Genomic DNA, 23,528 nt, shown 5'->3' with positions numbered 1-23,528 from the left:
AGACCCCAGCTCGGAGACGCACGTCCACGTTCGGCTAAAAACAAAATGTTTTGTTCCTTGCGCGTCCAGTCCGGTAACGCACCTGACGCCACGCACGCTCATGCGCCGTGTGGGGCCACTCGTGTTTGAACTATAACAGTTGATCGAAACGCACAAAACACGTAGCCGTGTTGGACGCACGCCACGCGCCGCGACGGATTCGGTGGGGCCTTAGCCTAAAGCCCTTAGAAACATCCCAGAAAAAACAGAGAATTTAACATTTTGATGGTGATTGGAGTAGTAATGAACAAAAGAGGCAATGTTAGTTGATTTTCGAAAGACTGAAAAGGTGACATTTCTATCATTTCTATGGACAGTTACATCAAGAAAATTCAAATTACAATTTCTTTCTTCCTCTACAGTAAATTTTATAGAAGGGACTAAATTATTGAGATTATTAAGGAATTCCTGGAGATTTTCGTGAACTGGCTAAATACAGAAGATATCATCCACATATCTAAACCAAATAACTTTTTGGGGCAAAATTCTTGGTAAGAGTTTTGTCTAAAAAAAATTCCATGTAAATATTGCTAAGGACAGGAGATAAGGGATTACCCATAGCCATGCCAAACTTTTGTACAAAATATTCCCCATTGAAACAAAATTTACTATATTTGATACATAACCTTATGAGACTAATGAGGTTTGCCACACTTAATGGAATGTCATGACGTTCTAATTCCTCTTCCAAATATTCAAGTAAGTCATCTACTGGCACTTTTGTAAATAAAGAGACAACATCAAAACTAACCATATTAAAATCAAAATTCAAATTTAAACTATTCAATTTGTTTATAAAATCAACATTGTTTTTAACATTCGTGTTAGAAATGTTTCTTACCAAAGGAGTAAGAATTTTTACAAGCCATTTAGATAAATTATATGTAACTGAGCCCACTGAACTAATGATTGGTCTGATAGGGTTATTGATTTTATGTGTCTTGACTAAACCATACATATAAGGTAGGGAGGCGTATTGCGGTGTAAACTGTTTAATTAAATGGTCCAAGCCCTTCAAAATGGATTTAATTTGTTTATTAAAATGGGAGTTCACTGTCTGTGTAGGGTCAGACCTCAGTTTCGTATAAGTATCAGTATCATTTAGCAATGTCATTATTTTACTTATATAGTCACTTTTATTCATTATTACCACTGCATTAGATTTATCTGCTTTAGTCTCTTTCACTGTATCGTCTTCTTTAATTTTCTTAAAATCCTGGAGAAATCTCACGGGAATATTAGGGGGAGAAGGCTTACACATAGCACCATACACAATACCTTTGCAAATATTGATATCATCAGGGCATAGGTTTTGATTAGATTTTTCTAAATAGCAAAAGGATTTTGAGATGTTGACACATTCCAGGTTACCATTAAATACACCAAAGCTTAACCCATATCCTGAAGCCGCTGTTGTAGCACTATCCACTGGTTTGTCTGATAAATTAATCATGAAGTCCACATTGGCATGCTTAGTCCAGTCGCTTTCAGCAATAAGGTTCTTCAGCTTGACTTGAAGCTTCCTTTCAAGACGGTTGCAGCACTTTCTCAATTTTCCGTAGCAATAATCCAGCATCCGATTCTTCCAATCGACAGGAACCGTCTGATTAAAGCCATACCGTCTGCTTCTAAGTGTATGAAACGCATCATCTACTTCCACTTTTGTGATGTCGATGTGTTTATGAAGTATGATGCATTGAAACTCGTTGAAAGGTCGCTCTGCTAGACGAAGAATTCTCACTGGTAAAATCGACTTGGGCATCACTTGCTCGTTCATACACTTCCGTAGAAAGTTAAGTCGGAGTTTCAGTTTGTGAGCGATGATAAGAGCATTACAGAAGGATGCCACAAATAGAACAAGGCTCGGAAAATTCAAAGAAAAGGCGTAGAAGTTTCGTGTGGTTTCCATTATGCTTAAAATATCACAGTAGATGCATGTGACTTCATAAATAAGCGAATTCCACAGGAAAATGATAGTCAGAAATCCAAGTGCTTTTGTCTTTACTCAGACATTGTCAAGGAGTTAATGAGGTACAATTGGAGAGAAAGTCCTCATGTACAACACAAGATCAAGAATACCAGATGGTTAATTGTCTTGGTTTGTCAGGTAATGCGTGAAACGGTGGCTTGATTGCTACGAAAAAGGTTGTGCACACGCCAAGGTGTGCCACTGACTTATGGATGAACATTCCATATCAAGGGTGATACCACAGATATTCTCAGTCAATGTTGATTTTACCGTGTGAATTTCATCCACTTTATGTTTAAATCAAATTTTCAATAAACAATACAAAGCCATGAGTGACTTTTGAAACACCCGGAATATTATATATATATATATATATATATGTGTGTGTGTGTGTGTGTGTGTGTATTGCTACTGTCAAAATGCATATATCCCCTCTTTGACTGTATAAAATATTGTGTATAAGATTGTGCAACATTTTTTCAGATTCCTAGATAGCTTAGAGATGGGATGTTTTAAATGTGTGTTCAGATTTCGCATTACATATTATAAAATAATATATAACGTAGAATGTAGAAACAGAGAGAACATCTTTGTCCGTACAAAGCTAGAATTGTTTCAGTAACTTTTCATCTCCTCGAGATTAGAGGAACTCCGAGATCTCCGTTTGCTTTCCAAATCTGTCAACACGTTTGATTAGAGACCTCGAGTCTTCATTGTGTTTTGGGATTCTGTCATCACGTCATGATAAGGGACTTCTGCTTCGATCGATCGAGTCGAGTACATGTCTTTTCTGAACAGATTGGTCTCGTACGCGTATGTCTTTGCCAAGAGCCACATGCAGATTACACATTTTGTATGTAAAGTTGCGTAAGATTTCGAAGCTTCTAGAAAGAATTGTTGCCCAAAACGTTTTGTGTCATCTCCACTCCAGCTTCCGTAAGGGAGAAGAATTTCATTACATCTTAGATACTCGAGGCGTTCAGATCTCTCTCTCTCTCTCTCTCTCTCTCACTCGTCTCTCTCGTCTCTCTCTCTCTTCTCTCCTCTCTCATAGCACTTTTGATTTTAAAGTAACATAACGATTTCGTACTTATTGAATGGTCACTCGTAACTTGTAAATTTCAGATTTGATATTTCTTAGAGTTTATTTAGTGTTATATAGTGTTTTTTTTTTTGTGTGGAATCTGAACAAACATTGTTGAGTAACGGCGCCTGGTTTTGTGAAAGTGTGAAACAAGCCTGCAGCAAAGAAAGAGAATTGGTATACCAAAACGGTAAAGTGTGTTGTATTTTTATTAGCTGCAACTAATAACTGATAGGAACAGTGGTTAGGTAAAAACTAATAACTAATAACAGATGGTTACGAAGGTTTGGTAAAAATTAATAGTTACAATGGTTTGAGTGAAATTTACATTTTTACACATTGCAAATTTTTGTGTTTTATGTTTGTTTATTTTTTGTGCATTTATTCATTATCTTATTGTAGTGTGTCTTTTTATTTTATGTTCTGTGTGATTAATACTTAATTAAATTTTGGTATTTTCCACATTTTTCTGTATTTTCATTTGCATTCACAATTTAATTGACTTAGTTATTTTCATTGCTTAATCATTGCACATTTAATTAAATTTAACACTTGTGAATTAATTTGCATTTACTTAGAATTCTTTTCAAGTTTTATTGTTGTTTGGCACTTGTGAATTAATTTCCAAATTTCAATTATTGCTTAACACTTGAATTTTGATTTAATTAATTTTCTTGAATTTTGTGATAAATTAATTTTGATTTAATTTTACTTAATTGATTCAAGAATTAATTAAACTTTACTTTGTTTTCAAGTAACAGTAATTGTCCCTGATATTGTGAATTTCACTTATAAATTTTGAGTTTAATAATAAATTTTTGTATTTAAAATTTTTATAAGTGTTTTCATTTCTAACCAGCATATTTGCATTTAATTATATTGATATTAGGTAGAAACATAGAGTGGTAATTCATCTGTTTTCCTTCAATTAACTTGAAGTGACTTAGAACCAGGGAAGTACTTAGACTTCTGAAATCAGGGAAATACTTAGACTTTTAAAGTTGTTGATGGAGTGATGCCCTTTGATTAATTTAATTACTTCCAAGATTACCTCACACCTGTTTTGATGAACTTAGTCTGATTTTCTGCAATACTGGTAAGTTGTTAAGGGATCACTGTTGCCTTTAGAGTATTCAGTCGTTTAGTACCTGTGATGAGGGATCAGGTGTCTGGCTTTTGTGAGGTATCAATTAATGAATGGTAAGTGTGGTAACCAGATACTTGGCACTTCGTCACAATATATATATATATATATATATATATATATATATATATATATATATTATATATATATATACAACAAAAGAACGCATCAACTCCGGAAGGGTGTCTTTGGAAAAGTCTGCCTATTGTCAACGGATTGTTGGACATGAACTTGAAATTAACATATGGGGTACAGAGTGCTTAGGGCTATTGTCAGTTCACGGCTTTGAAACCATATGTTAATTTCAAGTTAACAATTGGCAGACTTTTCAAGTTAAAAGACACCCTTCCAGAGTTTATGCGTTTTTTCCGTTGTCTATGAGTATACTTGTCCAAAATGCAATTATATGTTATATATATATATATATATATATAGATATCTATATATCTATATATATATAGATATATATATCTATATATATATGTGTGTGTGTGTGTGTGTGTGTGTGTGTGTGTGTGTGTGTATGTATGTATGTATGTTATATATATATATATATATATATATATATATATAGATATTATATTTATCTATATATATATATATATATATATATTTATGTGTGTGTGTGTGTATGAATGTATGTATGTATGTGTAAATAAATTCTTCTGTTAAAACGGGATATGTCCCGAGTATAAAAGGCCCATTAACACTTGGTTTAAAGCAAAGGACTATATTTCGGTGGTCTCACTCCCACCCTTATTAAGTAGTGAATGACAGAAGAAGTTACATTGGCGAAATATACAGTGGGAGATATTCCCATAGGTCAGTGGTTCTTAATCTTTTCCAGTGCCCGTACCCCTTGATATCTCAGGGCATTTTCTCGTAACCTTCCATCCAATATAAATACAATACAAACATATGAAAATATTCAGTAAATATACAGTTTAATTGCACTGGCTATCATGTCTCGTACCCCTAGGTTTAAGGTGTCGTACTCCCGTACAGGTACCCTAGGTTAAGAACCACTGCCTTAGGTGATGCCTGGTTCTGTTAATTGTCTTAATCCGCTTCATTGTTACCTTAACCCTCTTGCGCACAGGCAGAAAATATAAGGGTGCAAGGTGCATGACTTTTCCCCCCCGGGCCGAAAAGAACACGCATGGAAAAGTGTTTTAGTAAAGTTCGGTAACTGATATACGCTTCTGGTTAGTGTTATAATGTCGGCAAATGATTGAATTATTTCCTAAAGCAATCAGAACATCCTTACGAGGCTTAGTAATAATAAAAACGATGTGATGAACTTAAATTTTTAAGAAAAATCGTATATATTTTTTGGAAATAATCATGAAAAATATAATAATTAGGTTTGGGGAGTTTGTTTTATGCCTAAGTTGTGTAGAAATGTTTGATCTTTCACGTGGAAGCAGTAATTTTGCTATAAATGTGTTTGCTAATGAGCTGTAATTGATTTTAAAAAATGTCCATTTTTTTCAGAGTGCAATTTTCAGATTTTCAAACTTACTTATGCTAACGCTTTGTATCGTAACTAAGTAAGCTAGCGAATTTGCGTTTTGTTCGAGATTCATCATCTGTCGACCCAATGGCGTCAACTACATTTTCTCTGAGTGATGCGTTTCTTTTCGTGAATTTTTCCCAAAAATAACTTGCATATGACGTGCCCAGCACGTCATCTGTGCACTTACGGAAAAAAATTTATTGATGCGATACGCACCATCAGATCATGAGAGGGTTAAGGAAGATATTGTCTATGTGGTCAGAGTCCCAGGATCCATTAGAAAGGTTGATCGTATTATCTTGTTGTTTTATCAGTGAAGATTCTACTATCTGACATTTGTATTGACAGCTGCTTTTATATAAAATTTGGTATGAGTTCCAATCCATGTTGTGGTTTGTGTTATTTATATGATGAAAAATTGCAAACTATGTTGTCCATATATAACTGAGCGCTTATGTTGCATTAATCTTTCCAAGAGAGATTCTCCTGTGAATCCATAATATGACCTATCACAATCCCTACAGGGGATTTCATAAACTCCTACACCTTTAGAAGCTGGCTTCTGCTGAACGTTATTCAAGGATTTCCCCAATGTATTTGGATAAGTGAAGACAAAAGGGTTGGGGGGTTCAAGTTTTTTTTTTTTAAATCTGAGGTGCAAATTCTCAGGGCTCTAAGGAATAAGAATTGAATAAAATAATGCAACTAGTAGAGCTCTGCATCACAAATAACATCTTTTCCTTTGGTGATAACTTTTACCATTAAAAATTTGGTTGCAGTTTGGGGAGTCTGCTCAGTCCTGTGTTAGAAAACTAATATATGGAATATTTCGAAACAGTAATTATAAACCCTATCAAACCTGCAGAATTGGAAAAGCAAGTGGGGCAATTTTGATGTCTTTATACAAAAATTAAATTCCTTGGTCTCGAGCATAAGATTTAAAGTAGAATGAGAAAGCAATAACCAAATCCCCTTTTGAGATGTCTGAATCATCAGAATTAATAACATCTACAAATTCACTGTCTCCAGGAAAGCAACATTCTCACTTTCATACATATGTTTTTACAGCTATCGTGATATTTCAGTTAAACTCGGCATACCAAGTAACTTATTTCTTAGATCCCTGTGAATTTGCTCCCCAGAATTTCTTAACAAAGAACTTGAAACAATCAGAAATCAACTTTTCTTGTTAAAATACCCCAAGCACGTAATAGACGATGACATACATAAAGCAAATCCCACAGGAAACAAAGAAAAGGAAAAATTTACAAACAAAATCATAATCCCTCACTAATTTACGAGAGATCACAAACCTTAGCTGCTTCAACCCTGTCTTCACTTATCCAAGTTCCTTGGGGAAATCCTTGATTAAAGTTAGCAAAACCAGTTTCTAAAGACACAGGAGTTTATGAAATCCCCTGTAGGGAATGTAATAAGTCATACAATAGATTCACAGGAAAATCTCTCTCGGAAAGATTAACTCAATATAAGCACTCAGATAGATATGGACAATATTGTTCGGCAATTTTCCATCATATAAATAACACGAACCATACCATGGATTGGAACTCATCCAAAAATTTATACAAAAGCAGCTGTCAATACAAATGTCAGATGGTAAAATCTTCACTGATAAAACAACAAGATAATAGGATCAACCTTTCCAATGGAGCCTGAGACTCTGACCATATAGACAGTATCATCCCTAGGGCAAAGATGAAGTGGATTAAGACAATTAATAGAACCAATGCCGGCTTAGCGGTGACCCCAGGCATCAACTAAGGACATATATCCCACTATATATTTCGCCAATGTAACTTCTTATGTAATTCACTACTTGACAAGGGTGGGAGTCAGTCCACCGAAATACAATCCTTAGCTTTAAACTAGAGTGTTGTAATGGCCCTTATACATGAGATGTATGTATGTATGTATCTATATATGTATATATAGCATTGAGTTTAGGAAGAAGGAGTATTCCTTTATTTCCTTTCACTGTACTATATTACTGTGACGTTTCAGGCCTATGTGTCCCATTTTCACAACTATAAATGAAAAAGATAACAGAGTTAAAAATAGACTCAGATTAAAAAACGAGGAAAAAGTTTTTCATAAAAGAATAAAAAGAACATCATAGAAAGGAACATTCGATTAAAATTGTTTTCACGAGGAAATTCTACATCTCCGTTAGTATTTCATTAATAACTGTTTCCCATCTGAGCTCTTTACAAACATTTTCGCAAATTTTTAAATAATATTTTTTTTATCCAAAATTCAAAATGCCAACAATTTCTAAAATATCCTTCTATGCAAGTGCCCTATGTATTTATGAAAAACTCTTTTACCAAGACTTACGACAAATGATAAACAAATGTTTATCGGCTGTCGAACTGAAACTAACACAGTAATAATCCAATGAAGATTAAGTCCCTTTTTAAATATAAAGAAAGTCTGCATCTTTTGGTGACCTCAGGAGTCTAATTGCCCCAGATGTTCCCTGGGGAAGTATACGTAGGCTCCACTCGTAGGTTGTTGATGGCGAGTTTAGACTCATCGTGGCGTAAGTTACTGAATAGACGTTAAATTATCAAACCCAAAAATTTCATGCAGAAGAGACCAGGGGGAAAATGCAAATATAATATCAATTATGATGATTTTTAAAATAATAGGCAAAGCTCCAAATGACCACCAACTGTCAATACTAGCATCTCTTTTTATTAAACAACTAGTTCTCAATTCAATACTCAGTCCACGTTAACACCTGTATAACTCTTGGAGATTCCTCCCGTAGGGGGATAGTGTCGTCAGCGGACCTCATGTGGTGCACTGTAGGCATTACTTGTGGTTCTTTGCAGCGTGCCTTCGGCCCCTAGGTGCAACCACTTTCGTTCCTTTTACTGTACCTCCTGTCATATTCTCTTTCTTCATCTTACTTTCCACCCTCTCCTAATACTTGATTCATAGTGCAACTGCGAGGTTTTCTCCTTTTACACTTTTCAAAGCTTTTACTGTTAATTTCCAATTTCAGCGCTGAATGACCTCATAGGTCCCAGTGCTTGGCCTTTGGCCTAAATTCTACATTCAACTCAGCTCAACTCGTGAGATTCCGTTGGAATCAAAACAGACTCTGATTGTCACTCAGCACTGTTCGGTAACCATTGTTCCTTTCTATTATGTTTCTTTTTATACTTTTATGTAATAACCTTTTTCCGTTTTCGTTTAATCTGAGCCTATTTTTAATTCTGTTGTCCTTGTAATTTATAGCTTTGAAAATGGGACACGTGGTCTTGAAACGTCAGCGGGATAAAGTACATTGAAAGGAAATCAAGGAATTCTCCTTCACCCCAAAGTCGATGTTGTTCACCAGGTTCAAAGCAGCCACCTTCAATTTCAATATTATATATATATATATATATATATATATATATATATATATATATATATATATATATTTATATATATGTGTGTGTGTGTATGTGTATAATATATATATATATATATATATATATATATATATATATATATAAGTATTTATACACGTTGGTCTGTGCTGAGACTCACAGCAGTCACCCAACAGCTAGATGACAACGCACTGCATTTTTCAACAGAAGCATAATAGAATTTGAGCGAGCGCTGTCATGCAGTTCCTTTCTCATTCCCGGTCTACTCGGTTTTTGAGCTATGACTTGCATTATGAAACCAGAAATATTTAACCTTGTACATTGGTTCTATCCCTTCCGGTGATGGAGGCTGGAGCGTTGGGGGGGGGGGGGGGGGGATTACTTCCAGAAGACAGAGAGGGGCAGGGAAGGGTGTAAAAATGAGATTATAAGATGGCGTCAAACGAAATATCCTCTGGAAAGTGTAGTCTTTAAGCCCATTTGTATTTCCGTTCATTTTTTTCTACTTTACGGAACTGACTTTTTAAGGGACGTAAAATTTCCAGATATTCTTCAGCCTCGGTAGTTTCTAAGGAGGACCTTGAATGGAATATAACACTGCATATTATGAGTAGCTTATAAATAGAATCTCGTCACCTTCCCACCTACGCGAGCAAGTTGGAAGGTGTACAATTGATCTTGTGACTGGTCTTGGTTATCCCATATGATTTATTCGTTGAGTAAACAAACAGCATCGCCTCTAAAGTCATTATTATTATTATTATTATTATTATTATTATTATTATTATTATTATTATTATTATTATTATTATTATTATTATTATTATTATTTTCTGTTTACTCAAGAGAAATGTTTACGACAGTTAGATATTACTTCGTTATTGTAGACTGCATTACTTCAACAGCTGAATATTAAAGGCTCCCCTTTTACTCCTTTGTTGCGCACGGGCTCGTTTCTGTATATAGTGCAGCAGCTCCTGAGGAATAGGAGCGCGTGGGAAATGGTTGTGGAATAAATGGGAAAATAAATAAGCCCTAAATGACTACAAGACATCTTTGGCTCAGACTAGTAATTTGCCTATATCGGTCTATTATTTAACCTATCTTTAAGGAGTTAAAAGTGAAACCGGCCCAGAATACCCTCGGCTCGACGAGAGAGAGAGAATTCAACGAGGGTTCTTTTATCCAAACAATCCGCATGGAAGATTAAGTGGTTACTTAGTTGGTGTGTTGGGTTATACTTTGTATTATGTTTGTTTTTAGTTTCATGGCAAGAGTATGTTTAGATAAGATATAAAAGAATAAGGAGGCGGAAGCGAAAGAGCATAGAGACTGAGGATGGGATGAAGGAAGAATGTAAATCTCATAAGGTAGAAATATCGTTGAAGGTAAGAATACGTGCAGTATATATATATATATATATATATATATATATATATATATATATATATATATATATATATATTATATATCTGTGTGTGTGTCGCACCAGTTGACAACCTTGCCCTGCCAAGTCTGATCCCACGGAGAAGGGAAACTACTTTAGGCCCATGAAATATCCAACGTGCTCCTGTTGACGTAAAGAGGGAATTATGGAACTGGGAATTAGTCGATAGTGGTGGGTAGCAACCAGGTGCAGGAGGGGCAACGAGTTGTAGAAAACAGGAAGGTTAAGAGCCATCGGAGACACACCTCAAAGTCTCCTCTCTCTCTCTCTCTCTCTCTCTCTCTCTCTCTCTCTGTATATATATATATATATGTATATATATATAATATATATGTGTGTGTGTGTGTGCGTGTGTGTGCGCGTGTGTGTATGTATATATACATGAATATATTTATGATATATATATTCTTAACTTTGGTGTCTGGTTTTTCCAGCTGCAACGCCGGTTCAGCGTTCGAATAAACCATCAGCATAGCATTACAGTCTCTTCATGAAAGTTAGATCTCATTTGCAACCCATTTGAATATCAAGAATGGCGGGGGTGGGAATGAGTATGTATGGGTACCTAATAGACCCAGGTTCGAAGGGTAGGAATAAATTGAATTTTCTTATATGTTTATACACAGTTATATGAGCATTCTAATCTTCACATTTAAATCTGTAAATGTACGAAATGTATATGTATGTAACTTCCAGTTGTATAGCTGCGACCCTCGCAAATATACAGATATTTTCTTACATGTGGATATGTGAAAAGACTCTCTATGACACACACAAACACAAACCTCTTTCATAAAGGCTTCCGTCATACGATCTTTCCAGAACGCTCTAAACGAGCGCAGACTTTCGAAAGGCCTATAGCACTAGAAACGCGAGCGAAATGACGCCTAAGTCTGACTCGGAGTAAAGACCGTATTAACTCAAGCCCCATAAATGCGAGTTGGTCGCAACCATCGGGGACACTGGAGACATGAACGGCCCATTAATCTAATGGGTTCATCAGAGCTAATGGGAAGTGACGGCCTTCCCTCCCGTATGAGGTACTACTCCGATCGTTCTGCCCCTTTCACGAGGACAAACAATATCGGTGACGGAAAAATAAAAAGAAAAAATATTGTTCTTCTATCCCACACCTCTCTTTCTTCATTCCATATCTAAACGTTATTATATGTATACATCACGTCAATTTCCGCTGTACCTGTACTGTACGTGGTATGTGAATGCAATGTTAATAACACAGAAGAACAGCTCTTCATAAGATTATGTAAGACACATTTTACAAAAATAAGCGAATGCTAGAAAATGTAAGTCAGTTATTTTGTATGAGTCATTTTTCTCGTTCTTTCATTCACTTTTCAACTTTTTCATCATTGTCATTCAGTTTCTCATATATATATATATATATATATATATATATATATATATATATATATATATATATATATATATATGTGTGTGTGGTGTGTTCCTATATATATATTTAAATATGTAATATATATATATATATATATATATATATATATATATATATATATATATATATATCAAGAGCCAGCAGGAAAAATGAAAAGCAGCAGTACTGCTGCTTTTCATTTTTCCTGCTGGCTCTTGATATACAATCTTCACGTGTTACTTGTGATCGTATAACACACACACACACACACACACACACACACACACACATATATATATATATATATATATATATATTTTTTTTTTTTTTTTTTCCCTTCAGGATTACTAATAATCTAAACATTTCAGTGCTTCAGTCTCCATTCGTAGTGAAATATTATTAACCTCGCTGACGCGAATGCTGTACGTGAAATAGTTCCTATATGGTAGTGCACACGGTGTCCATATTTCGGTGTTCCCCATACTACAGGTTGTCAGAAAAGTCGGGAACCACTGTTGATTTCAATTACTTTCCATTTTTTTTTTTTTATTCTACAGCTAAAAAGCTTCGGCATTAACAAACTTTTCGGACAAACTGTGTAAGGACGAATCTTTTACATATACATTCATCCCGAGGTCACTGATTTTGTCATACCAAGGCCCACTGTGGCCGTATGGCAACGATCCACAAGGCCTGCTTGCTGGGTTCACTAGAAAATTATGAATGACTAAAGATTAACTCTGTGATCAACGGAAAGATTTACTCTGCATTCAGTGGAGAGGTTACCTCTATAACCAGCCTATCGCTTAGGGAGATAGTGCCGTCATTGTACATAATGCTGTGCACTGTAGGCATTACTTAAGGTTCTTTGCAGCGTTCCTTCGGTCCCTAGCTGCAACTTTTTTGGTTTCTTTTACTGTACCTCCTTTAATATTCTCTTCCATCTTACTTTCCACCCTCTCCTAACAATTGAATCATGGTGCAACCGCGAGCTTTTATTCCTATTACACCTTTAAAACATTTCGATGTTAATATCGGTTTCAGCAGTTCCTCGTTGGACGAGTCGGTTACATAGTCGACTACCGATCTCAGGATCCGGGTCTGATTCCCCGCTCTGCCAACAAGGAATCAGGAGAATTTATTTCTGGTGATAGAAATGCATTTCTCGATGTGGTTCGGATCCTACAGTAAGGTGTAGGTCCCTTTGCTAAGTAACCAATTGGTTCCTAGTCACGTAAAAATATCTAATCCTTCGGGCCAACCTTAGAAGAGCTGTTAATAAGCTCAGTGGTATAGCAAAACTAAGATATACTTTAAGCGCCGAATGACCTCATTGGTCCTAGTGCGTGGCCTTTAGATTTAATTCTATATTCAGTCCAACTCAATCTATATATAACTGTGAAATGGAATAATCGGTACCCGAAGAGTCCTCTGGACCTCGTCGTCGTCGTCGTCGTAGTGGTGGTGATGGTAGCGATCCTCGTCGAGATCGGTACTGCTCCTCCAGCCTGGTGTCTAGGAACCGCTGCAGATTCCACCATTATCTTCAGAGCAAAAGCAATAGGACGAACGCTCTAAGGCCGTATCTAGTCTAGCCTAGACTTGAAGAAGAAAAATAAATAAATAAATAAAAAGTACAGCTTGACGACGTGGAATGAGGAAGACCTGAGTTCTAACCGCCACGAATACAGGGTCAGGAAACGAATTCAAGTTTTGTGGTAGGTAGAAATGATCGGTCACTAAATCCTGTAATAGCACGACCTTTTTTTTTATTCCCTTTTCTCTTATATTATTCTTTCTGATGCAACTCTAAAACACGCCACACTTCACGTCTCGAAAAATCGTTCGTCATTAAAAGCGCCGCACAATTAACTAATCGGTTTCAACCGCAACTTGTGATGTTTGTACTGGAGCCGGTTGTAGCCACAGTTAACACCTGTGCACCAGAGCATGTGTATAGGACAGCTTGGCTCAAACATCCTCCGTGTTTATTTCATTTCTATTTATAGTCGCACATATGTAAACGTGCGCTTTTCGTGATTAATGAATAGGAAATGAATGAGTCAGAAAACTTTGAGGCTTAATAGAATAATTAGGCTGCAATTCAAAAAGTAATGTAAATATTATAGAAATGGATATCAGTGATTTTCCTGCAAGGCGGTTTGCTTATTTACGTAGATCATTTGTTGCGATAAAACTCGTCAGTATCTCTCACAACATGGAAACTGTTTCTTCGTAAACCTTTGATAAATCCAAATATTTCCACGAGAACATACTTGTATATCTTATTCCATCTTGGTTACAGATATATAAAGATAAACGATGAAGTCGCAATGCTATGAGATGGAAGACCTCTGGAGTATCGCCCAGTATCAATATCATCCATCACCCAAACATTTATTTATTTATTTTAATATACAGAAGCATAAAGAATCTTCGATCAATGTGCAGGGAAAGAAATTCCTGTAACTGGACAGTTCTCCGTGATCAACTTCTGATAAATTTGATTATACTATTAACAACTAAAACTCAAAATATGTAATCTGTACAGTTCACCATGGTAATATAATGTAAAATCGTTATTGTATTATGTCATATTAGTTAGGCAAATTGTACCATTACCCAAGTAAAATTGTGGATAAACCACACTTGACATTACTCTTACTAATACTTAACTTTCTAAACTATTCCCTACCATTTCTAGCTAGCTAACTGCCCTCACTCTTTCCCCCATCAGCTATAAAAAGAAAAAAGGAGAGGTCTGAATAATAATTTAATATTGAGACTTTAAAAGCCTTATCCCCGTAAAATGAGTCATAAATAAATTATAGGGACTGTTCTCTTCTTAACTGCAGCTTCAGCAAACAAAAATGATTTAGAAATGGCTTTACGCAAGGAATCTTATTTGAATGGCCATGAAGGAATTCGAGATTAGTGCAAATCTCCAGGACGAATCTCACTGAAAATACGGCTGTCTCATGCATGATCTTCAGCGCCAAAAAACTACTTTGATGGATAAATAACCTGCTTGATGGGGTATTTCCTTTTCTTCTGATAGCTTACTTATCATGTGCTTATATTACTGAGTATTTCCTTATTCCGACTAACGAGAGTAAATGCTCTCCATTCTTAATAACCTTGATATCTAGTGAAGCGATAGGGTTTTTATCTAAGACTCAGATTTCGAACCAGGCAAACCTTTAAGTACTATTAAGTACAATTTCCAAAGAAAATTCCGCAGAAAATGAAAGTACTCAAGAAAAGCAACGATAGTAAACATATGTGAAGGTGAAAATAATTATATATTATGGAAATGGAGATTTATGAATATTTCGTCCCCACCAATTATCTTCTAGATGAATCAAGACGTCAACTGTGGCAACCGAATGATAAAACACAGACTTTCTTCGGAGTAGGTAACGTGTTTTGACCCTTCGATTAACAGAGAAAGTTGTCCCAAAGAATTTACCAAAAGTTAGTTCGGTAAGAGTTTTGTTATTAACTTTGCAGTCCTAATGTATTGTTACACAGACTTAATGACACGATTCTTATCGCAATTCTATATGACATCCCCAGAACTATTTGGTTACTCTCAATATTTCATCACTAAAACCATGCTCAAAATTTTTCTTAAATTGGACAGTAAGGATATTCATATATCAGAAATTATCAAATACTTTAATAACAACATAGTAACAAATGAATGCCTTCTAACAACCGAACCTACGGCGCAAACAAACTAACGGCGCCAGCGAAGGGGACGGGGGTGGGGGAAAGGTCCCAGGGTGGGTTTCATTTGTCTCTTGATTCGTCGCAGATCAGCGTTCGATTACCTCGGATGATCGATGGCGTCTGAGACGCTCCTGGTAAGGCGAGCCAGATGAGCCTGGTTTCCCTCTTCTTCTTTCTTTAGTGCTATGGAAGGCGAGCTGGAGGAAAAGGGAGATCATAGTTACATCATCTTTTGTTATGAGAATGAAAGAAGGACATGAGATCATAGTTACATCATCTTTTGTTATTAGAATGAAAGAAGGACATGAGATCATAGTTACATCATCTTTTGTTATTAGAATGAAAGAAGGACACGAGATCATTAGATCTGATGTTAATTAAGAGTTCTATGTATGTTGTCACACCGCTGGGGGTGAGGATTACCTCACAGCCCTCCCGCTTTCGTTTGTGATAATGATGGTATACATTTTACCTGAGTATTGATCCCTCACGGCTGTTGTTTTTGCCCTCTTTCTCTCCACCCCAGTCTGAGACTCACAACAGACGACTAATAACCGAGAACTTTATTTACATCTAAGGTCAATGGTAACACACTTAGTTTCAAAACGCGCCTCTCGTTCCTTCGTCTTCCAAGGGTCGAACATCGGTGTACTCGGTTGGGATCGTGTTTAGAGATCGCTACCGTTTTCACTGCGACGCCAAGTACCATAGAAACATAAATAGAGACAGAGGGAAAGAGAAAAGAGTGATGTGCACCGCACCGTGCACTCACATTTTTTCAGACACAAGGGAACACCGTACGGATACCACTTACAGTGGACATTACGGACCTCACCGCAAACTGCTCTAAAGGTTCTTATCGCTACCCTTCAACCGCCATCTGCTTTGCTTTCTTCCCTTTGCTCTTCATCCGTTCCCAGAGATCTCTTCCCTTCTACAGTTATTCAACTTCTTTCAGTTGACTTCCTTCCAAGGTTCGCCTCTCTTTCGAGATCAAATCCCTCGTTCGGTCTCTGTGAGTCTAGAGACGTGAGTCAGGGGTCTTATTAAAATACTTTGAAAAAAATACCAATTAACCAATCAGTAGATTGGTTAAATAATCTATTAATCAATCAGTCAATCAATCGATTATTAGATGAATGAAGACAAAGGACAAAAACTAAGAGAAACATGCCGCAATCGCACTGAAGTAGAATAGTTATTTTTATTTTTTAATATTTTTATATTATTTATTTATTTATTTGCTAGAAGATACACAAAATCGCCAAAGAAAATAAAAATGGGAGACAATTGCTTTTTTTCGTCTTTAATAACCTCTGTAAACATCAACATTGCTCTTACATAACTTACATATACTATAAATAACTTGTTTGAATCGTCAGTTTTGCTCATTCAGTGCTTAGAGTCTAATGAAACTGAAACTCGGAATTTTTTCCTGTATGTCAAGTGCATAATCTTGCACACCTGCCAATTGATGGTTGTACTGATCTTTTTCAAGCAAATTTATATTGATACTGATCTCATGACCTGACAGCAATACTTTTACAAGTTGGTTAAGCAAAAAATTAGATTCTGAATGTTATTTTGTGGCGTGTGTTATCAGTCCCACACTTTTAGTACCAGCCTTAACATTCCAGGTGTAGTGACGAGGTATGGAAGTACTTATAATTTTTTTAAAAGTTGTAGAGCAATTTTATGTCTTTGGTCGTATTCGATTCTGTAAAATTTTTTATGCATTCTAGTATCTTTGGCAGTGCATCTAGGAATCATATGCATCACTGCTGTAATAGAAATAATAGATAAGAGGAAATTAAAACCAGCAGTTATCAATATGGCATGACTATGTCTCGGCTCAGTAAAATCATTTAATAACTATCTTGAATTTGCCGACAGTCTCATAACTCATCTTAAGGCAAAGAGAGCGAACTTGACTCATTCCGTGCGATCGAGTGAATATACAGCGTTTTTACATACACACACACACATATATATGTGTGTGCTTTTGTATGGTGCTTTTACGTTGCATGTAACCAGTGGTTATTCAGCAACGGGACCAACGGCTTTACGTGACTTCCGAACCACGTCGAGAGTGAACTTCTATCACCAGAAATACACATCTCTCGCTCCTCAATGGAATGGCCAAGAATCAAACCCGCGCCCACCGAGGTGGGACGCCAACACCATACCAACCACGCCACTGAGGCGTTATATATGTGTGCGGTGTATATATGTTTGTATATATATATACATATATTTGTGTGCGTGTGATCAATATCATCTCTTAAAACACAGTATAATGCAAAGGACTTTTATTAAATTCCGCCACCCTGTCTTTCATGCGCTTTATAATCACAGATCTCCGCCTAATTTTTAACCTTTTCGTGGTTCTCATCCAAGAAGGTCTGGGTCTTCCAGTTCTCCAGGTGCCTACAGAAACACAGCTGGCCATATCATGTTCATATATATATATATATATATATATGTATGTAATAGTGTGGCACAGTGTCGTTATTCCAAAAGGCAATAACTTAATACTTAAGAAAAAGGCACGAAACGGATAATAAGAGAAGAAAAAGGAAAAGGGAATAAGATCATGATTTTTCTTAGCGAAGGGATTTTGTTACTCCAAACATTAGGCTTTTAGCCATCAGACATCTGGTTTCCATCTCCCCCAAAATACCTCTGTCCGTACCAGCGATTAGTGACCAACAGGAGATTATGGGCGACGAGCGATATCTACCAGGCCTATTCGAGAAATTGGAAACTACTCTCATTAGCGCCTATGACTAATCGCCGTTCCCTTCGTGAACAGGTCAGAGAGAGCCATCTGGCATACGTTAAAAAGGAATTCTATGACCCGTTGTTAGAAAGAGGGAAGTGCCAAATTCTTCAGAGCCCCACCCTTTCAAGATAGACCTAAGGACTTCGACGAATCAAGAAGCAGAGCCAGATCAGTGGGATACCCCAGGAATGTGTATCAACGAATGACCTATGAGGTTACCAATTGGATACACCCCCAAGAAGTCAGGACATCAAGAAGGAGGCGTATACAAATTCAAAGCCTACGAATCACTGTAGAAGACCTGACAGGAAGGCGGTCTTGTATGAAGTTAGCAGCCATTCAGACACAAGAAGTCTTTTAGAAGATGCCACACCCAGTCGGAATCCAAAAATTCAAAGGCGGTGCTAAGGAGATTTCGTCTTAACAAAAAGGGCAGGCAGAGAGAGAGGAGAGCAGAGAAAAAAGGGGAACAGAGAAGTCGAGAGAAGATAACGACAAAGAGGGGAACGAGGAGAACCAGCGGCTCAGCAACAGGCAGAGAAGGGAGAGAAAGACAGAAGAATCCCCAGAAGAAGAACAGGTGCAAAAGTGTGGTGTGCGAGTTAATCAAAGACAGTGAAAGTGACAATCAATACTCAGTAAAATTCCCTCGTGCCTATAGACTCGTAATTGCAACAAGTGCCAATTAAGTTTTATCAGTCCAAGAGCCCAGTAACTCAGAAGGTGGAAAAACTTTTGTAAGAACCCCTAACGAAGAATAAAACGTAAATGCAAAGAACATATCAATTTCAATTCTCATCTAAATTAGAACCCTTTTTAGCTAATTCAGCAAGGTAAGAAAATTTATATAAGTCTAATTCTCCAAAGTATAGCCTCCAAGTCGGCGCACGTTACCTTAGAGCTGTGCGAAGAAAGTAAGTACCGTCACAGTTTAATTGGTGGCAGAGCGATGGGATACGATGAGATAAAGATTGATATAGTGACAAGATTAATTGGTGTCGAGCGGTGAAGATAAAGACAGCAAAGAATCGGTGATCATCGACATGATACGACGTGACAAGAATGACAGTTAAAGACAGCGGCAGTGAAACAGAATCAAAAGTTTAGTGTTGGCATAAGAGATTTCAATCCATTCACGCCACTCGAAAAAGAAAGTTCTCCCCAAAGACAGTACCAGTGCCTCTCACAAATACAAAGACAGTTACTGAGTCGTAACAATAAAAGCGCTCCAAAAAGCCCCCACCCACACTTCCCCAAAGAAAAACTCCACTCCGAAGAACAAGAACAGCCGTTCCACTAGAAGACGAACAATATTTTGAACGCATAAAGAATATATCAAGAGGAAAGAAAACAATCCCGAAAACGCATCAGTCATCGCAATCCTGCTCTGAGAGGAAAGAAGAGAGAGAGAGAGGTCCCCTTTCCCGAAGAGAAGAAGAGAGAGAGAGAGAGGGGGAACCAACACATCATTCAACGCACTGGTAGGCGAACGCAAGCGGTCAGACGCAAACCCGGGTGTCGAAGACGACGAAAGAAGATAAGTCCAAATAAATGTCCCCACACTTACATAACATTAAACTCTATTAAAAGTAAATTACGCGATTAACATTTCAGTTAGACAATTTCTGGTATTTCAAGATTAAAAGATTTTCACTGAACTTTTTTTTTTGGCAACGAAACTACGTTATTTCTTCATTTTACTAATTATAACTAATCAGCTACTAAGACCTTTTCCCGAACATTTGTATTTACTAACCAATAACTTTAAATTTTAATTTGAATTTTGATTGTGCCATTTTATGTTATTTTTTGTGATTTTGGTTGTTTTTGTGATTTCTTGTACTTTGTTTTTTTTGTTTGATATTTGCCTTTTACTCTTATTCGTTACGTCGAATGAATGTTTACTTGTTTTTATTTCGTTATAACAAGGGTAACTCACGAGAGGTCTCTCGTTAGCGTACACTTTACGGTCAGTTCAGTATCGTTTTACCAGTACTGTTAAGAGGGTTTTTTGTTGTTGTTTAAGAATCGCTTACCGGTAACGTAAGACTTTGAGAATATTTCTGGGGAAAATTCTTTTATTTTTTTTTTTTGGTGATCGAATACTTAAGTAAAAACAGTTTATTGTTATTATCATTTTCTTTTTGGGATATTACTGTCATAACTTTGATACTTTTAATGATACTCAGTACTTAAGAAAATTTCTATTAACGAGTCGACGGTCAAAGGGAGGAACCAGATTCTCCTTATCAGAACGTAAGAACGCCTGTGCTCACGAGAAGTCAAACAAGGAAATTAACCATGCCGGAAGGTACACAGTCCGCGAATTCGAGCGCAGCAGTAATGGGAACACATAAGGGACATGTGATTAATCACATAGCTAAATTTTGCGGAAGAAAGAACGGCCAGTTAGCTTGTAACTTGGAGAACTGGATAGAGCAGGTGGAGACACGCCTAGATAGCATAACGGGGACAGATAGAGAAAAGCTTATTGAAGCCAAGAGTTATCTTGATTTGGAAGCCGGAGGAGACTTAGAGCGGTACGTCCACTCCGAGACTTACCGAGATCTTAAGAATTGGGAAGAATTGAAACGGTATTTTAGGAAGGTTTATTCCACAGTTGGTGAAAGAGATCCAGTTACTAGCTTGGCAAGGATAGTGCGTCAATTTAAGTTAGACGAAAGACGTTATCAAGAGTTTAGCTCTCAGTTTTATAACAATATGAATGAATGGGGTAACTTCATGGAATCCACAGGTTGGTGATAGAGGGTAGAAGGAGGTAAGCAAAAAATGCTAATGAGTCATGTTAAAAAAATATTTAGACTAGCAATAATGATTGGAAGCCTGCCAACGGAAGTTATTGCAAGGATGACTCGTAAGTGGGAGACATCCGATGATGTAGCAGAGATTGAAGAGGAGGAAACAAAAATCCTAGGTAGAAGACCTGAAGGGAATCCTATATACAGACCTTTAGTCGCTATAGGACAAAAAGAAAGGGGTCCAAATAGATCTAGGACACCATCTAGAAATCAGAATAAGATGCCAGGTAAATCTTCTCAAGGAGGATTTTCGACAGTCACCGTGTTATAACTGTCAGAAGAGAGGACATTATGCCAGTGACTGCCGAGGGATGGCCTTCTGTCCTTTCCATAAGAGAACAGGACATAGTGCTCGAGAATGCAGAAATAAATTTGTTTCAGCTCCTAGAGGTAGATCTCAGTTGAGAGGCAGAAGTAGAAACAATAGTCAATCTCCCCCAGTTAGAGGAAATAGGGATTCCGTCCCAAATAGATATGCTAATCAAACAGCAAGCATAGGTTATCAACCAGTCCAGTCAATGTCGGACGACACAATGAAAATTTTCTGCTTACTGGTACAATAGATCTTCCTCTATAACAGAGAGAACGTCCGGAATGTCAAGGCTAAGCCCAGCTACACAGGTTAGCAAAGTTGATGTAGGAAATGAATATAATTATAGACCATTATTTCCCGCACATGTCGGTTTAGAGAAACCTATTATTACATTCTTTGATACAGGTAGTCCTAAGAATATAATGTCAGAAAAGGTGTATCGATTGTATTTTTCTCACTTAAGTTTGAATCCAGCAGTAGATTGTAGAATCACAGACGTCCAGGTAATGATATCCACTGTAATAGGACAGTTAGATTTCCATTCAGGCTAGGAAGAATTGCTCTAAGAGAAAATGTTCTGGTAGCCAGAGATATACAATTAGCTTTTGCTCATTTGTTGATAGGTTATCCAACTATGGCTAGACAAGGGATAAGCATTGATGCCCCTAGAGAACAACTAGTGATTGAAAACGGTCGTGAGATTTCTAGAATACCAATATGCAAGTCAATTAAAAGAACCCAGACTCAAGAGAATCCCACGATGAAAGGTATCTTAAAGAAGGATAAGACGGAGGGAAGATATCCAGAATGCATCACGAGTTCACAACAGATCATTAACCTTTTAGAATCAAATCAATGCACTTATTTAAAGTTAGAAAAGGAATTAAGACTTAAACCAGGAGAAAGTACGTGGGTAGAATGTACAGTAAATCCAATTTTTGAAGGAAAGGAAATTCTCACGCTTACTGAAAAGTCGCAAGTAAATGGAATACATTATTCTTCTAGTTTACATGAAGTTAGACAGAGCAAAATAGCGTTACAGATTACCAATAACAGAGGAGGAAAGGTTAAGTTAACACCAGGTACAGAGATAGGCCTAGCAGAAGTATACTCCATACCTATCCGAGTTGTAGAAAGGGAAACGGTAGCCGCGATCAGTAAAGGAAATGAAATTACGCTCAGGACATAAAACTAAGAAGAGCTAAGATAGGATCTCATTTAAGGACATTAAGGAAAACCATGTTAGAGAAGAATTCATAGACTTATTGTGGCGAATATAAGGATATAGCGCTCTAGACGGTGACACCTTGGGAAATACACGCGAAATAACGCACAAGATAGACATTCCATCAAACACAAAGCCAATCTACATACCAGCCTATAGAGTAGCACATTCCCAGAAGGAGATCATTGAAAGAGAAGTACAAAGAATGAATAGGCAAGGAATAATAGAACCATCTAAATCCCCATGGTCCTTTCCACTTTTGCTAGTTCCTAAAAGGGACAAAACTTACAGAATAGTTGTGGATTTCAGAAAATTGAACCAAATTACTGAAAATGATCCTTATTCAATGCCGTCAATGCAAGATCTTATCGCCACTATAGGGTCCAAGAAGTACTTCACCACTATAGATTTATTGCAGGGATTCTTGCAAATCCCTCTAGACGAAGAAGGCTAAACCTTTAACTGCTTTTTTCCACTAGTAACGGTAGATACCAGTATGTAAGAATGCCCTGGTCTAAAGTCAAGCCCGGTAACTTTTGTAAGATTAATGGATAAAATTTTGGGCGATTTACTAGGCAAGGACGTACACTGTTACATACATGATTTGGTAATAGCAACAGACACTATAGAGGAACATATAGACTTAGTCAGAGAAGTCCTAAAG

The 23,528-nt window shown here is 36.8% G+C and overlaps 2 protein-coding genes across 3 annotated transcripts in view; both read right to left on the bottom strand.

The window, feature by feature from the left end:
* The window catches only part of LOC135224592 (uncharacterized), a 68,554-nt gene extending 55,005 nt beyond the window's left edge, over window positions 1-13,549 (bottom strand). Inside the window, exon 1 of the mRNA XM_064263729.1 lies at window positions 13,413-13,549. Within this exon, the coding sequence (XP_064119799.1) occupies window positions 13,413-13,534 (122 nt within the window). The 5' untranslated portion in view covers window positions 13,535-13,549. The remainder of the gene's footprint in view (window positions 1-13,412) is intronic.
* A 2,108-nt stretch (window positions 13,550-15,657) lies between these two features.
* Window positions 15,658-23,528, bottom strand: part of LOC135224590 (uncharacterized) — a 30,258-nt gene continuing 22,387 nt past the window's right edge. For both annotated transcript variants that reach the window (XM_064263726.1, XM_064263725.1), the window contains exon 4: window positions 15,658-15,922. In XM_064263726.1, coding sequence (XP_064119796.1) covers window positions 15,823-15,922 — 100 coding nt within the window. In that variant the 3' untranslated portion in view covers window positions 15,658-15,822. The remainder of the gene's footprint in view (window positions 15,923-23,528) is intronic.

This window comes from Macrobrachium nipponense, chromosome 12, assembly GCF_015104395.2.
Source record: "Macrobrachium nipponense isolate FS-2020 chromosome 12, ASM1510439v2, whole genome shotgun sequence".
Taxonomy (NCBI): Eukaryota; Metazoa; Arthropoda; class Malacostraca; order Decapoda; family Palaemonidae; genus Macrobrachium; species Macrobrachium nipponense.
This window is presented reverse-complemented; position numbering and strand designations above follow the sequence as displayed.